We start from the raw sequence: 15376 nt of genomic DNA on the forward strand, positions 1-15376 counted from the left end.
GCAACCTGTTTGCGGTAAGTGCATATGCGCGAGTGAAGAACGTATCAATGGCCGTCAAGATCAGTTGCAGTCGTTATAGTAATGAAGGAAAAGCACCACCTACCAGAATCCAAATGGGACACCTGTGAGGCAAATTAGACCCACCCGGGGAGATGTCCCTTCGTCGTGCAATTGCCTTCCTGTCAGAAGCTTCAGCCTTCGCCAGGAAGGCCAACTGAGGACACCCACCACGAGTTGAAGGACACCAAGATTTGACAGATAAATATTTAGCTGCATACGCACAATGAGACAGTGTGATACATCAGCCAAACCCCACCCGCGTAAAGCAATGTGAAAGCGGCCAGTAAACAAAGATTTTTTTACTTTCGCAATCAAGAAGCCGTTCGATAAAAGATAACAACATCGGTGGCAATGGGTAACCATACACCCACTTAGCAATGAAGTAAATGCGTATTACACATACAAATAGAAATTAAGTAACCAACTACAATTCATCCTTCGGGGAAGCATCACCGGCCTCTTCAAGATCCACTTCCTCATCTCCACTCTCTTCTGGTAGACTTTCGATAGTGGAAGATTCCTAGAAGCGCGAATCAAATCAACAAAAGGCAACATCACAATACCTTCTCCTTCTCCTCAAAACCCTTCTTCTCTTGCTCTTCCTCAAATGTGAATCGTTTTTGCCAGTACTCAGCGTGGGCTTGACATTCAGAAACATCGTCCGAAACGATAAAGTTGTCGAAAATTGTCCCAGACTTCACCTGCCAGAGGTCAAGACCAATGTAAGCAAAAGTGCGAGCATAGAGTTCATCGTCCTCAAAGTAATCTGGATTAGGAATCTGTGGTGGTTTCCACTGTCCCTTGTAAGCAGGGTTTGGTATCCTCCTGGGACTCCATTCACCCTTATAATCAGGGTTATCAATTATGGGAGCCGTCCACTCGCCATCCGTTTCTTCGTTCCAGTCTTCCGGTTGTTTGGCATTCGTATCTACAATGGTCTTGGGTTGATCCCAATCATCGGGCTTCCTATCGTCTGGGTCGGGAATTTCAGCCACATCTACCCAGTCTTCCGGTTTTTCGGCATCGGGATCCTAAATAGGCATTTAATTAGGATAAAATGAAGAGACGTACATCAATTGTCTTTGAGGGGATCATATCGAAGTCGGCAACGAGAGAACCGGTTTCAGAAGTCTTGTTATCAATTAAAACCTCGAATGTGTTATCAGGTCGGATGATGAGCGTGTACAAATGGGTAAGTGTGTCCGATTTGCAGGGGATATCCTTCTTCACGAGATGATTTTTGCCCTTATAGGAGAAAATAACATGCACAATTTTCTTGTCATAACCACAAATATCGGGACCTAAGGAGAGAAGTAGAGAAGGAGTAGTGACCTACCAAACATGATTTCATAAGGGCTTTCACCATGAAAATCTTCTGGCTTGAAAGACTCTCCCAACAGTTTCACGTATCCACCACCGCAGTCAATATTTTGCTCATGCTTTACCGTAAATTGCACACACACGGTTTTCCCCTTGCTTGACAGGGGCTTGGTAAATGGTGCTGAGTATCGATAAAACCGGGCATCTTGTGTTGTTCGTATACCACCATCTTCCCTATCATCGAAATCCCCCTTTGGTTTTGCATGCTCGCAGAGACCTAGCTTGCTTTCGTCATATTTAGACTTTTGCCACTTATCAATATTGCCCTCGGTGAACCGATCCTCGAAGTAAACTTCTGCATGCGAACTAACAACGAATAACAATGCGATAATAAACACAAGGATGGCCATTATACGTCAATATGTCAATAACTCATGGAACAAGTGAAGCAGCAGTATATTAATATACGATTGGCTGCTGCAGCGAAACCAATGAAACGACACCAACGCATCTAAATTTGAGTAAATATAAACAAAATCTAAAAATGCAATATTTTTTAAAACTTGTATGCTCTTTAAATTTTGCATAATTAATTAACGCCGCACAAAGAAAACCAATTCAAAATGCGCTAGAAGTGAGCTACTAGGTAAGAAACCTATGCAGGATGAATTTAACACTTTCATGTTCTACTTAATGCAAAGCATGCAAGTTTCAACAGGTTTTTTGTAGTTGAATATGCTGTCAAAAGATTTGTCTTCATAAATGGATTTTGGCTCAATTTAGGTCCCAACACAAAAAGAGAAAATTTGGTCTTAACTAACGGTCGTTTGAACCAAATTGGTCACAGCACAATTGGAACACTTTAAACCATCTTTTTAAGACAAAGGTTACTATGCCGCTAAAGCATAAAGTGCAATTTAGCGCGTGGAATTGCTGAGATGCTTCTGGGAGAGGAAGCACAACAGCGAAGTTATGAGTGCCGGCGCAGACCAAACGCAGAACTTAAATATCACAGTACTGAAACAATGACCATTAATAGCTAAAACTCCAGAGGACTAATGCAATTCAATTGTTAAAACAGTTTTTCTTAACTGCCTTGCACGCTAGAAATCTTTCAAGAGGGCATCCTATAAATAGGTAACAATATAAGCCGTACAGATTTTGCAGTTTTTCTGATTGTGTCAAATGCATGATCTATGAGTTTCTGCAAGCTGAACCTCTATCTAAGGCACTACCTTCAGTTCCTGATAGTAAAACTTACAATTCTGTAATAGGAGGAATATACCTTAGTGTAGTGTAATACCTATGTTGTTTTAATGCACCTTTCAAAAAGGAGGCATCCCAGAAATTTGAGCCTGGTGGGATGGTCGTCGCCTTCCGTGCCTAGTTGCAATTGCGGTTCTTCCCCGACCTAAACATTGTACCTTTCCTCCCGAGTTTTCCCCCTTAATAAAGATGCCAAAAACAAATCAATCGGGCTCTTCTAGGAACGCTTGGAACAGGGTAGTGGGGACCAGTGAGTTTCGCCCTACAGTGGCGTCTTAAGGCTTTATTGAAGAAGAAAGTAGCCATGATACTTCGGCGAAACAGAGGTAAGGGTATTTGTGCTACTGGAATGGCCCAAAGGCCAGCCCACCCTGCATGGCACAGAGACCAAATCAAAAGTGGCTCCCTGCCAATACCAAGAGATAAACAACCATCGTATTACAGTAACACTTACGTTGTTTCAATGTTCCTCTCAGAGCGGATGCGAGCATGCGAATGGAAACTCGTGACTGGGGAGGAGTCAACATCCCGCAGCCCGGAGAAAGGTTTCATATCCAAGCCTTTCTGTACAAGTACTTGCTTTCCCTGTTAACATCACTCATTTAATTTGCCAAAACTAAATCAGCCTGGGTGTACTAAGAATATGTAGGTCGGGGAAGAGGAGATCTAAGAGCCTCAAGCTACAATACTTTCCAACCTACTAGTTGCTTTACTCTGAATTTATTGTGCTCTTCCTGTTTTGGTCATTGTACCTTCGGCCCGTGGGTTGGATTCTGGGCCATGTTAGCAGCCCACCCCCTAGTTTATGCTGAAAAAGTAAGCTTTGCCGAAGAAGTATATCCTTATTAGACTTAAAAAGCCTTGTTGTGCTTTAAAACTGTTTGTACAGCATTAGCCTATATCAACTTCTGCGTGAATTTAGAATTTTAGAGAACCATTCAATTGAAGCCTTTTCAAATTAAAATTTTTGATGATTTTCGCTCAAAACCTGCCTAAATTATTTAATTTTTTACAAAAAAATAAAACGATACGACATTTTTAATAAGCACATTAGTTTATCTTTTGCGAAACAATGTTTTGAAATATAGTTCTTTGTGCTACGCTATCATTTTCAATATTTAAATAGATTATGGCCCATATTTAGAATGCATCAGATTGAATCTGAGAGGTTCATAGTTTTTGAGGTGAGTTTTTAGGAACTTTGATCTGTCCAAGCTCTGCATTTCGTATTGTTTATATCACTAAATAGGGAATTCACCGTTGTTCGCGTGCTTTTGAGCTGGTCCTGTACCTGCGTTTGCTGGAATGCGCTAGTTTGGCTTCACGAGGCGTCATAAGTTTCTCTATTATTTTTGCTTTGCCTAATTTTTATAATACATGTCTCAATTGAAGAAGCCTAGTTGCACTGAACTTTCCAGTATAAGGCAAAGTGAGTTTTCTATGTAATTTTTCATTAAACGCTTTTTAAATTTGATCATTGGTTGAGATTTGGGTGCAATTTCTAGAATTTAATTTGCGTAAGAAAGAACGTAGTATAAGCAGTGTCGTTTGAAACTTTTGTTTGCTTTATTTGGACGTTTTTGGTATATTTGGCTGTGAACCCAAACCATAACTCACCTTTTGCATTGTGGTTTAGGGCTTATCCAGATTATTTATATGATTCTACACTTGTTTGACTGATCGAGATGTAAGATTATCTGCCTCAATTTCTCCCATCCGTTTCTGTAAACATCATTCTGTAAACTAACCTTTCTTTGTATTAGTGGATGATTACTATACCGCAACTAATTAGACTTAATTCTCTTACGGAACGCCTTTTCTGTACCGAAATTCAAATAGCTTTGATAATGGCCTACGTTGAAGAAAATATATCACTTTTAGTATTCAAACAAGAAGAGGAATGGAAGCAGCTATTAGCGGAAGAGGTTAATACTCTACAACGGACTATAATTCAAAAGGAGGAGAAAATCTCCGAGCAAAAAGTTCAGTTAGACGAATTGAAAAATTCCTTTATATACAACTACGACCTCCTCAAATCTCGCGATGCTGAGCTCTCACATTACGACCAAACTCTCTCCAAACTGCAGACAGTGAGTTCTCTTACCATACTCAGCCTCTGTGTTAGATTCTGGCCAAACGTGAGGCAGAAATCAGTGAGCTGCGAGTTTGCCTGGACCAGACTAAAGAGGACCTAGTCAAGAGTCAGCATGATGCGATTGACTGGCGAAACCGGTTTGAGGAGGAGTCGCGGCAGGCAGTAGCCAAGGAGGCTGAGTTGCGGCGGGCTGCCAACTCGGCGCTCGCTCAGCTGGCAGAGTCGGAGGCGGGAGAACGGAGGCGTCTAACCGCAGAGGTGGCACGGGCACAGGCGGATCTGGAGGCAGAGCGCGCGCGTTCAGCCACTGATCTCGAGGCGGCGTTGGCAGAGGCGTCGCGGCGGGCGTCGGAGGCGTCAGCGGAGGCTGGGCGAGCTCGAATGACGGCGGAGATGCGAGTTACCACTGCGGAGGATGCGGCATCCCGCGCAAGGCAAGAGGCGAGGCGGCTGAATCAAGAACTTCTCTCTGCTAACGACTCTCTCGCCAGACTCGACTCAGAAATAGCAGCAAAGAATCAAGCTGTCCAACAGTCAGAAGAAAAAATCAACGGGCTGAAGGAGGCACTGGTGGAGGTGGAAAAGTCCAAAGCGGCATGTGAATTGAAGCTTTCACGGGTGGAGTCGCGGCGTGAGCTGGAGAAGAATGCAATGATGAAGGAAATCGAGACACTGAAGTAAGTGGAAAAGACGATATCAGTCTGTTTCTAGTTGATATAAGGACTCAAGTGAACTTATTGCTTCGCAAGAGCTAATTATTTGCCAACTTTTAGATGACCTGATTACTAAACATCTGTGGCATTTGTTTGGCATTTAGTATTAAAAGTGTCAGTGTCTTTGAGTGGATAGCGGTGAATGAACCTTGGGACCAAAAGTATTTGTCCTGTTACAATATTTTCAAAGTTGCCATTTTCTGTTGTTGTCTAAAGACTTAGTTATATGGATACTTGAAGGAACTACTGCCAAGTTGGTTTGAGAAATAGCAGAAGGGACTCTATCGATAGACCAAGAATGCAGTAGAACTAATTCGGTTGTTTATAGCGTCAAAAAAGTTGTCGACAGAAACATACCTTATGTCCGAAATCTATGATTGTATTATGACTTTTTGGCCTTTTTACAAGGAGATTCATCGATTTGTCAAATTAAATGTGTCGATTTTTTGGTCTAGAGAATCAGAAAAGTCCTTGAAAATGCAGGTCTACACACTGAATCGTGGTCTGTCCTCGCTTCGAGAGGAGGCAGAATCCGAGAACCGTCGCCTCTTGGAAGCCGCTGCGTCAGCTGAGAAGGTGGCTAACCAAACAGCGGAGGCCCTGGACGCCGTTGAAGTAGAACGGCAGTTGGCCCTCAAAGCTTCCAAGACTCTGGAGAGTGAGAACCGTCGTCTTCGTGCCGATCTCAACCGCGCGCTTGCCCACGGCAACGCCCTCGAACAGAAGAGGGCTCCTGTGCCTCAAGAAAGCGGAAGTACTCGTGATCTGGTGGCACAAATAATCTCTTTGCAACTCTCATGTAGCAGACTACAGGATGAGAACCGAAAACTGCGCCGACAAAGCGTGAAAATCTCTGATGCGGTGGAACTGAGACGTCAACTTGATAGTGCCAATCAGCAGATTGAATGCCTGAGAAACGAAAATACCAAGCTGCTGCATTTGAGTAATAAGACGAGAGCTCGGCAAATGCGGGATGGGGAGTATATCGCTGTTCCTGCAGCGTTGCCTAAGCGATGGATGGAGCCACCAAGGGAGAAATTGAAGAGATGCAATCCTGGGGAATTGTCACCAGAAGTGATAGTGCGTGGGAAGATGAGTCCTCGTGGCGGTGACGAGATGTCCTCCGGTCTCTCCTCCGGCGACGAGGACGACTTTCGGGCTCAAAATTTGCTGCAACTGTCGGGATCTAATAGTGATAAAAACAAGAGAAAGCAGATCTAGGTTTCCCCGCAGCTGCCATGTTTGTACGCCATCTGGGTTTTTGTTTTTGTGATATTTTTCGTGTGGATGTCTACGCTTCCTCAGCGGGGTTCGGGGCTATGGCTGATCCGGCCCGTGGGTGCAAGGCACGCTCAACCAGCGTGCTTTGGGGTTTGAACCATGTCGGCTGGTGGCTGACTGGTGAGGCTGCGGCGCCAGTCTGCATGGTGAATAGCGATGCCTTATTTTCCTTCGACCTTTAAACCAGTCATTTCTAACAGCTCACAGACTTTCTATATTTACCAAGAGGCGCCTAAAACCATGTATGTATCAAGGATATAATTTTAGAGGCATATAGTTTTGCCAACTTGATGCTTAGAGATTGTTCTTTCTTCTAGCGCCGATTTGCCACGATTTGTTAAACCAGAGTCGCGCGTTTAGCGGGTGTTTTGCATCAAAGCTGTTCCTAGGTGAGCTTTGCGTTGGGGGCTTTTTCTCCATAAAGATGCGGGCGCTAGATTTTGTTTTACCTCTAAATATTTGTCTTAAAGGTGGATATTTACCACTTTGTTGTTAAGGGCATGGTCCCTGGGGCCATTACTCATTTTTTGGTTTTCCGTATATCCTGTGGCCACCCCTTTCCCATTGCTGTATCATAGGACTACAATAAGGCTCCATACTGTTAGACTTATCGCTTAATATAGTGGCCTCCTCTTAAACATTGCAATTTTGAATCTACTGCAGAATAGAAGTGCGATGAACATGTACTTTCCACCCACATCCAGACGGGAATCGGTGGTAACTACGAGCAGCATTCAAAAGGTTAGTCTTGACTCTTTCATCAGCTTTCTATCGAAATGTTAATCCTGCCTATTCTTTTGTTGCTGTTGTTCGTCAATACTTTAGCTCGACTTGGCGTTGTTGCTTAGTTCGTGTCGATAGCTTTGCGCTCGGCCTTTAGACGCTCTTAGTTTGAGAAGCCTATTTGTTCTCAATTCAAATGTTGTTGCATTTTGCAGTCGGCTACTGTTCTTGCTTTGTATCGCAGAAGGTTTGGTAGGGCCAGTCCTATTGAAGCACACCTGCTAGAATCTTTTTTGATACCTCCGGCTTAAGATCAGCTTACATACGCCGGGAGCTTAATCTTTTGCACCTTATTTATCTTACTATCTATGCTTTAATTAATTCACTTTTATCATGAATAAAGGTTAATTTTGTCATTTAATAGTCCACTTAATAGACGTGGTCATTTTACTCTCTTATAATAGGAGTGATCTTTTTTGCCTTTGCTGGATTCCAACTCAATTGCAGGAATCGGAAATTAAGGAGAAAGAATACATAAAAACTTGTTATTTGTTTTGTATGCATAGATTTCTTCGATAGACGAAGGCCTAACGTTGTTTTAATCCTCTAGATCCTAGATGACAATGTGCATCTTATTCACAACATAATTAACCACCAGAAAGCTGGCGACAACAATCACGAGATGCAAGAGTTGCAAGTGCTGCATAAAAATCTTATATACTTGGCTACAATTGCCGACCAGGCGACGAACAACGGTGCGGCTCTACAGCGTGGGCCCCCACCTTCGGGCTTCTCGTCGGGTCCAGGGGGACCGCCGGAACACCCCATGCCTCTCCAACCACCCCCTAATGCCTCTTACCCCTCTGGCCCTCCCCAATCACGTGGGCAGCCCATGCCTCCCAATTACATGTCACCCGTTGGTAGGTTCACTTTTCTGATATATCAGTAACTTTAGGTGCGCCTATGATGCCTCAGCACCAGCATGGGCTGCCTCCTCAGCAGCAGCAGCCACCTACGCCACAAGCCAGCGTAGATGACCGCGACTTTATGCAGCAGCGAGTTAGTTGAATGATGGGTCTAACATTATCTGTTATTGTTATCCATTTAAGTAGTCGCGTATTTAAAAGGAAAAATTTGCTGACTTTTAGGCAGGACCGCTTCCACCCTATGGATATCCGCCCGGCCCACCACCACCCCCGCCACAACATCAACCGTTCCCAGTTGCTCCTGGTAGTGATTTTGGTGCGCCGCGATATGAGAACGCTGGCCAGCCAGTCAGTGCGATGTCGGGAGAGGCTGGTGCCATGTTGGAGACTTCCCCTGTTACCGCTCCTCCGCCTATTCCGTCTTCCTCTTCTGGCATTGGTGGCGGCGCTCCGCCTCCACCGAAAAGCTCTGCCACACCGTCACCTAAGTTATCGTCGGTGACTGATCAACAAGGAGTTGGAGAACAGCAGCCGACACGAAGCCAAACGCCAAATACTCCTGCTGGTTGAATGCCGAAACGGCGGCAACACTGTGATTGGATGAAAGTAAAGTAGAACGATCACTAATGTTTTGACGTGTGTCATAAATGTTCGCCACCCGCCTTCCCTTCCCTTAATTCATATCTCCTTGTTTCGTTTTTGCATGGGAATATGAGCCAGTAGATAAATTTGCCTCGATTTCGCTCTTATATAGATTTCACGAGAAATATCTTGTTTTGGTGGCATCTAATAGTTGCAGAGTAATTGACTAGTGTTTGACAAATGCCTAGGTCGAATAACTCAGCCTCCTAAATACTAAATACGAAACTGTCAGCACACTGGTTGGTTATCTGTCACGTAGTTTCAGCCCGTAGCGTACTTCTTTTATGGTTGAATGGCTTTTACTTTTTGGACTCTGAGGTTCCATCTATGGCACTATTTACTTGCAAAAATCAGTACCATTTAGGGAAGCCTCCTGTTTTACTTGTATTTGGAACAGAACACTGACTACAAATGATCGCGGGCCCATGAAACTTGTAGAATTTTTCAACTTAGGAATTGTTGCGATAACAGCAGATGATAGCCAATTCCTAATTTTGAGACCTTCACATAGTCAGATCATGTCAAGAGCGGAACCACCTAGCCGTGCATAGACGAACCTGCCTTTAGCAGGGTTTTATCTGGAAGCAATCCTTAATTTTGGCCTAGCAAAAACACCCGCAAGGATCACTCCTCCAGGCGTCGAGACTTGACTGGCAAATCTAACAAATCAGGGGGAATCACTAATTTGCGAAAGGAGAATGTCGGACAGCCGACTGAGGATGAAGCGCTTCTCCCGCCCCTTCCCCTTCTACGTGGAGGCATTTCGTTTCCCGGGCCAAAGATCAGGTGATTTGCCGGCGACCTGACAGACAGGTAGAAGGTTCACCCATCAGAACCGTAGCGACTGCCCCGCTGAGAATGTACCATGGATGTTGCCTGTCGAGAAGGTGATAAGTCGGCGGGTTGACGTACAGTACGATGGCATCGGCTGGTCAGAGCCGAGGGGGTGGGGGTGGAGCATAGGTTGGTGGGCTGTGTAGGTGGTTTCGCATTCAAAATCAGCGGGAAATTTTGTTCAGCCTTGCCAGCTATGCCATTAAGTGTAGTTGCACCGCTTCTGAGCTTGTTTCACTAATCTGTGGCGTCAAGATTACGCGGTTTTTCCGTTAGTATGCTTGCTACCTTTCTTGATCCTGGGGAAAATGTTTTGGTAAATTGATTAGATTTGGTCAGCAATCCTAATAGCATATAATTTCCACAGCCAGGAGAAATAAAATTAGATAGGAATCTTCTTTTCTATCATCCTCTATCTGAGGACTGAAAATATTGCCGCTTGGATTACGGCTTTATTTTAAAGATGTTACTGAAATTTCGAGGTCTTGAAACAACTGCACCATCACGATTATTAAAAAAATGACCGAGATTGTCCGGAAGCTCAGAAAACTTAAAAGTAATGTGAAATACATTTTTCAGCGCCAAAGAATGAATTGCAGCACAAAATTTTGCGACGGATAGATAATTTTAGTTTTTTCAAGAATATGTGTAATGTTCTGAGACTTCCTCAAAGACCCAAGAAGACGTAGTACTAGGGTGGGATACGTATTGTTGACATAGGAAAGGGATGGGGGATACTGGCATACCCCAGACGTCAGGTCGCCTGGCGGAGGTACAATGGTGGAGCCCCATCTGCACAGTCGAGAGCTAAACAAACAATTGAAGTATTGCCTTGCCCCTCTCCTTTTTTAGCGTCAAATTCGGCGCTTCCCTTGGTCAGCATAACGTAATCGGTGCTGTCAGGAAAATACCCATGCATCAACCGTGTTCGTCATCGAATTTTAGCAGTGGCTGATCCCTCTTGATAATTGCACTGGATCGGGGGGTTCGGTCTTGCATGGGACCTGCATTGGAAAAGGAGGGAATGCGATGATTATCACACATGTCCGCTGCAAGTTGTAGGAACACTGGCTCAGAAGCGTAGTCATATAGCAAAGGACGGGGTTTAACTGTTCCCTGGAGATAGGGTTCTCTGTCTCTCTCCCCTTGCCACTTTTTCTCACTTCATTGTTATCCAACCATGTACTTATCCAGGTTCCGTCCACCTAGCAGTGAAGTGGAGGTGGTACTGCATGTTCACGTAATTATTGTCTTCATATAGGTACGGTTCATGGTTGTTAATAGCTTTCCTGCAGACCAGACTCTCCAGTAAGGGCCGTCGCGTATTCTTCCGCCCGCAGCACATGCCCTTCTTTTGTCACGCTGAGATTTATCACCCAGCAGTGGGAATCAGGAGAGTTGTCCTTCAAAAATGGATCCGCTTTCCACCTCGAGACTTCCTTGAAAACCAAAAAAGCACATATTACTTGGGAAGAATGGGCATTGTCGAGGTACACTAAAACTTGTAGCTACCGGCTTAGCCTGGTTGTCACGTCACCTGGTGGAGCCACCAGGTTGCTCTTTAACAAAACCGAGCGTTAAACAAACAACCTATTGCAAGTGCTGTTCGCGAACGCTCAATTTGTCATTCACTTTATCCTAGGCTGTTTATAATTTGGTCGCTAATTTTTGGACAGTTTAATGGACGTGTATTGGCTTAGCGACTACGTAATGCTCATAAAAGCCTGACACCGGTCTGGCCACTCACTTCTAACGGTGTGTGTGTGTGCTGTCAGCCGTGAAGATGAGATCAAAGCAACAAGCGCGCAGTCTCTCCCTTTCTCTCAATTAAGCCAACACAAACCGGTTTACCTACACAAAATAAAGGCGAGAATAGCGCCTTTAAATGGAGTACGCAGTTGGTTATGAGGCCCAACATGGGATTTTTAAGTGTTTAAACTCCCAGCTACTTTTATGCTAGAAATGAAAACTTCTCCATTAAGGGGGTTGCGAAGTGGCGAGGGTGGGGTTGGGGGGGGGGGCTGCTAGTGCCGTGACAATTTAAAATCACTATAACCATTTGTGGTCAAAGTAGCCTACTTTTGAGATTTTCCTTTACTCCTACCTCTTCTAAAAGCCTCAAGGCCTCACAGAGAAGACCTATCAAATTTTCCAAAATTCATTTTTTTTGGATAACCTAGACATTCTTGAAAATGTAGTCACTTTGAGTAGGAAAGTAATGAGAATGGTAAATCCTTCTCTGACTAAATAATTATTTAATTCATTTTTATAGCAAAGAAATTACTCAAATCCTCGGCTTTCAGGCATGACACTGTCAAACGGCATGTGTCGTGATTGGCACTCGATCGAGAGACAGTAGGGAAAAGGTCATCAATCGGTGGGGCACGATAATACACAATTCTTTAGTAGTAAGGTTTGCTACAGTCATACTCATAAACCGGGATTTTTATTGGATAATTAAGGAAACGAGTAGATGAATGTGATTCTAGTCTAGGGTTAGCGTCCGCTACCGCTGCTGCCGTGGCCACTGTCAATTAGGGGGGAGCCTGGTCAAAGCAAGAGAGAAAGGGTCTTATCACCTGTGTCGGATCAAGATCCGACGTCAATCACTACCGTCACGGCGGCACCGATGCTCATCCATCGCCCGTCCACCCCTCCGACCGTCTGTCTATCTGCCTCTTGTCCAATCGTCACACGCCCCCAGCCTCTCAGTTGTTTGTGTCCAGGGCGATGTGCTTCGTGGGTGGTAAAAGAGAATGTCCAAACACTCATTCAACCTTTCTACAGCTAATTAAGCAGCCGAACAAGGTAAATAATTTAGCAGGTGGTTAAAATAATCGGGCAAACAGATCCACTTTTTAAGAAGTTACGCCTACTTTGTAGATATAAGGTGGTTTGAAATGCTAAGTCAAGATACACTAAAATGTGCAAATGGAGAATGCTCATTGAGGTTATCAATTTAATGACAGGTGGAAATGCGACAATGGCTACTCAGAATTGGAAATTCATCGCCTTAATTGGTCTTTAGGAAAAAAGCCCCAGTAGTCGAATTGTACACAAGCCTCCTCCACGAAGGTCACCTATACTCCTCCTTCTACATCCACCACACTTCCACTTTCCTTAGCCAATGGCCTTATGCCACCACATTTCACCATTGATGAAGGTTGTGCAGTTGCTGCTCCAGAAGTACTGTCGGTGTACACCCAAGCTCCACCTCATGCACCAAGGCGACATCTCCGACGAAAGCGTGCTTCAAAATAAATGGACACCTGCGTGCTGGCACATCACTGCAGTCACGCGATGCGCTTGCACCATCCACTCACACCACTGATGCCACTCCTCGCGTCATCACTCAAACAAAAAACTGCACTCCTGTCTCCACGTCTGGATCTCGAAGTCGAGATCGAAGTCAACTACCATCGAGTGACTCTGTGACTTCCTTGTGACCACGCTATCGTATTTGCGATCAACGAAGAAGTGTGAGACGTTTCGGTGGATAGCAAAAGTAGAGAACTGTAGAATGCCTCCAAGTACGTCATTTCTCAAAACCATCCCTCTCCTCCATCTACATTCGCTATGCCCTTAACAATACGTCTGCCACAAGGCTGTCACATGTCTGCCACTTCCATAACACACTTTCCTTCAAGCAGACGAAGCAGCTAACAAACCCAACTCTATCCACCTCACCTTCTGTCCTCTCACTTGTCCACTTGCCCACTTATCCGCTGTCCACCTGCCTCCTTGAGTTCGTGCGTGATGATGTGACTGCCGAATGGTGATGTTAGGGGGAGGTGGTGAGTATCAATGGGAGAAATGGCAGTAGAAGAGGTGGGAGGATGAGGCAGAGGTATAGGCAGTATTCAGGGGTGTGGTAGTGAGGTGCTCCCATTTGTTGGGCTTTACGAAATGCCGTGTGAGATACGACGCCTGGAGGAGGAGGAGGAGGAAGGAGGAAGGAGGCGGAAGTTTTGAGGTCTTCACTCGCCTTGTCTCGTCCCCTTCCGCCGTCTCGTCTCCTCTCACCTCATCTCGTCTCGTCTTACCCAATCTTGTCCTCCAAATCAAGAATGACACTTTCTTTCCACTCATCGACCAGTTCTGACTGTCTCTGATAAAGAAGCCAACATCTAGGACATCGGTGATGGAGAGGCTTTTAATATACACACTTGAGCCGTATCATGTTGCATTGTGGTTTGACCTACAACAGGTGGGCAATGCATTGTGACCCACATTACTGTTACAATGCTCACCTTCCCCAAATATTTTGTGGAACCGACTCCAACTCAATTCACAAAGCAATCAAGCAGCAACCACACGCTTCAGGTTAGCATGACATTTGGTGAAATGAGGAGCGAAAGGTAGGAGGAGGGTGGTAGATAGGCCAATGTGGAGCACCGCGTCATGCCGTTATGGACCGTACCGTCGCGAAACGATAGACTGACACCTCCCATCTATGCTTTACGATACATGCTTGTGAACAATAGCTACTCTTGTGCCCTTACAATTTACTCCAGTCATTTCATCTAGCCACACCGGTGACCACAGCATCCTTCTCAGCGTCCTGATACTTCCATGTGGGTATGCATCAGCAATGCGGTCCATGCCCACCACCACTGAATTATAGCCAGTGATATGGTGCCTTGCTCACCCCCCGGCCTGCTTCAGTATTCTCTTAGGGCCTTTAAGTCACTTTGAAACCTACTTATCTTCAAAGCGACTCAGAAACTGTACGACAGTACTGGAACAGTATCTAGATGTTCTTCATCTCGTATTGCCACGGCTAAATCACTTTCTCGCTCTATTTAGTTGAAACACTTCCAGTCCGCTGAAGCTTTAAGGGTCCGAAACTCCCCAAAATTGTAACTGACAATACCTAAGGAGTTGCTTGTTTAAATGATTGCAGGTACCCCATCAATCCGGTCATAATGAGGCGGGAAAAATCGTGCAACTGACAAACTAATCACCTAACTGACCCGTTTATGACGATGCCGGAGAGGTGGGAGCTTTGCCTCTATCCATGCCTACTTTGACAATGTCATGATAGCGGCTTGTTGAAATGCAACGCTACAGTGACCCCAAAAGCAGATCATTCACTGACGCATAGCTGTCAACACACGCGGCTTTGCCGCGGTTCCCACATCAAGACGGAAGAACTCCACATTCATTAAAGTTGCTGCGATTCCAGGCTACACTGTGGTTAAGTCGATGGATCGGTGGGCTCCTTTTCCTTTTGTTCAAGTAAGTGGTAAAATGATTTATGAAATACTTTTTAATCGACGTGTTCTTTTATACCTACCTCTTACACTTTTTACTTGGACAGGTCTAAAGTCTACTTCGAATTTGTCTGAGAAATCCCATTCGCTTGCCAATTTCACGGCACTCCTGACTGTCCGCTTTATGAACCTTGTTGAAGTCGATCGCAGAGCTGTGGAACATATTTGTCAAATGTAATTTAAGACATCTGGAGAAGGTGAGGATTGGAGGTAGTAGCAGTGGGAGACATTGAATTGCTTACC

The 15376-nt window shown here is 44.8% G+C and overlaps 2 protein-coding genes across 2 annotated transcripts; one reads left to right on the forward strand and one right to left on the reverse strand. All coding sequences in view use genetic code 11, as the record gives it.

Moving 5' to 3' along the window:
• Positions 1 to 484: 484 nt before the first annotated feature.
• EGR_08108 (Calreticulin) lies at positions 485 to 1790 on the reverse strand (the record flags this gene model as incomplete). Its single annotated transcript, XM_024497357.1, has 4 exons — positions 485 to 580; positions 624 to 1091; positions 1132 to 1361; positions 1397 to 1790. 4 exons carry the CDS (start codon positions 1788 to 1790, stop codon positions 485 to 487), a joined length of 1188 nt encoding a protein of 395 aa, XP_024348228.1.
• A 2703-nt stretch (positions 1791 to 4493) lies between these two features.
• On the forward strand, positions 4494 to 8954 carry EGR_08109 (Protein SSXT; the record flags this gene model as incomplete). Its single annotated transcript, XM_024497358.1, has 8 exons — positions 4494 to 4736; positions 4772 to 5418; positions 5910 to 6646; positions 6688 to 6881; positions 7399 to 7476; positions 8069 to 8378; positions 8414 to 8517; positions 8607 to 8954. The coding sequence occupies 8 exons, from the start codon at positions 4494 to 4496 to the stop codon at positions 8952 to 8954; spliced, it is 2661 nt and encodes an 886-aa protein (XP_024348229.1).
• Between the last annotated feature and the right edge of the window lie 6422 nt (positions 8955 to 15376).

The sequence above is a fragment of the Echinococcus granulosus genome (genome assembly GCF_000524195.1).
Source record: "Echinococcus granulosus chromosome Unknown EG_S00096, whole genome shotgun sequence".
Taxonomy (NCBI): Eukaryota; Metazoa; Platyhelminthes; class Cestoda; order Cyclophyllidea; family Taeniidae; genus Echinococcus; species Echinococcus granulosus.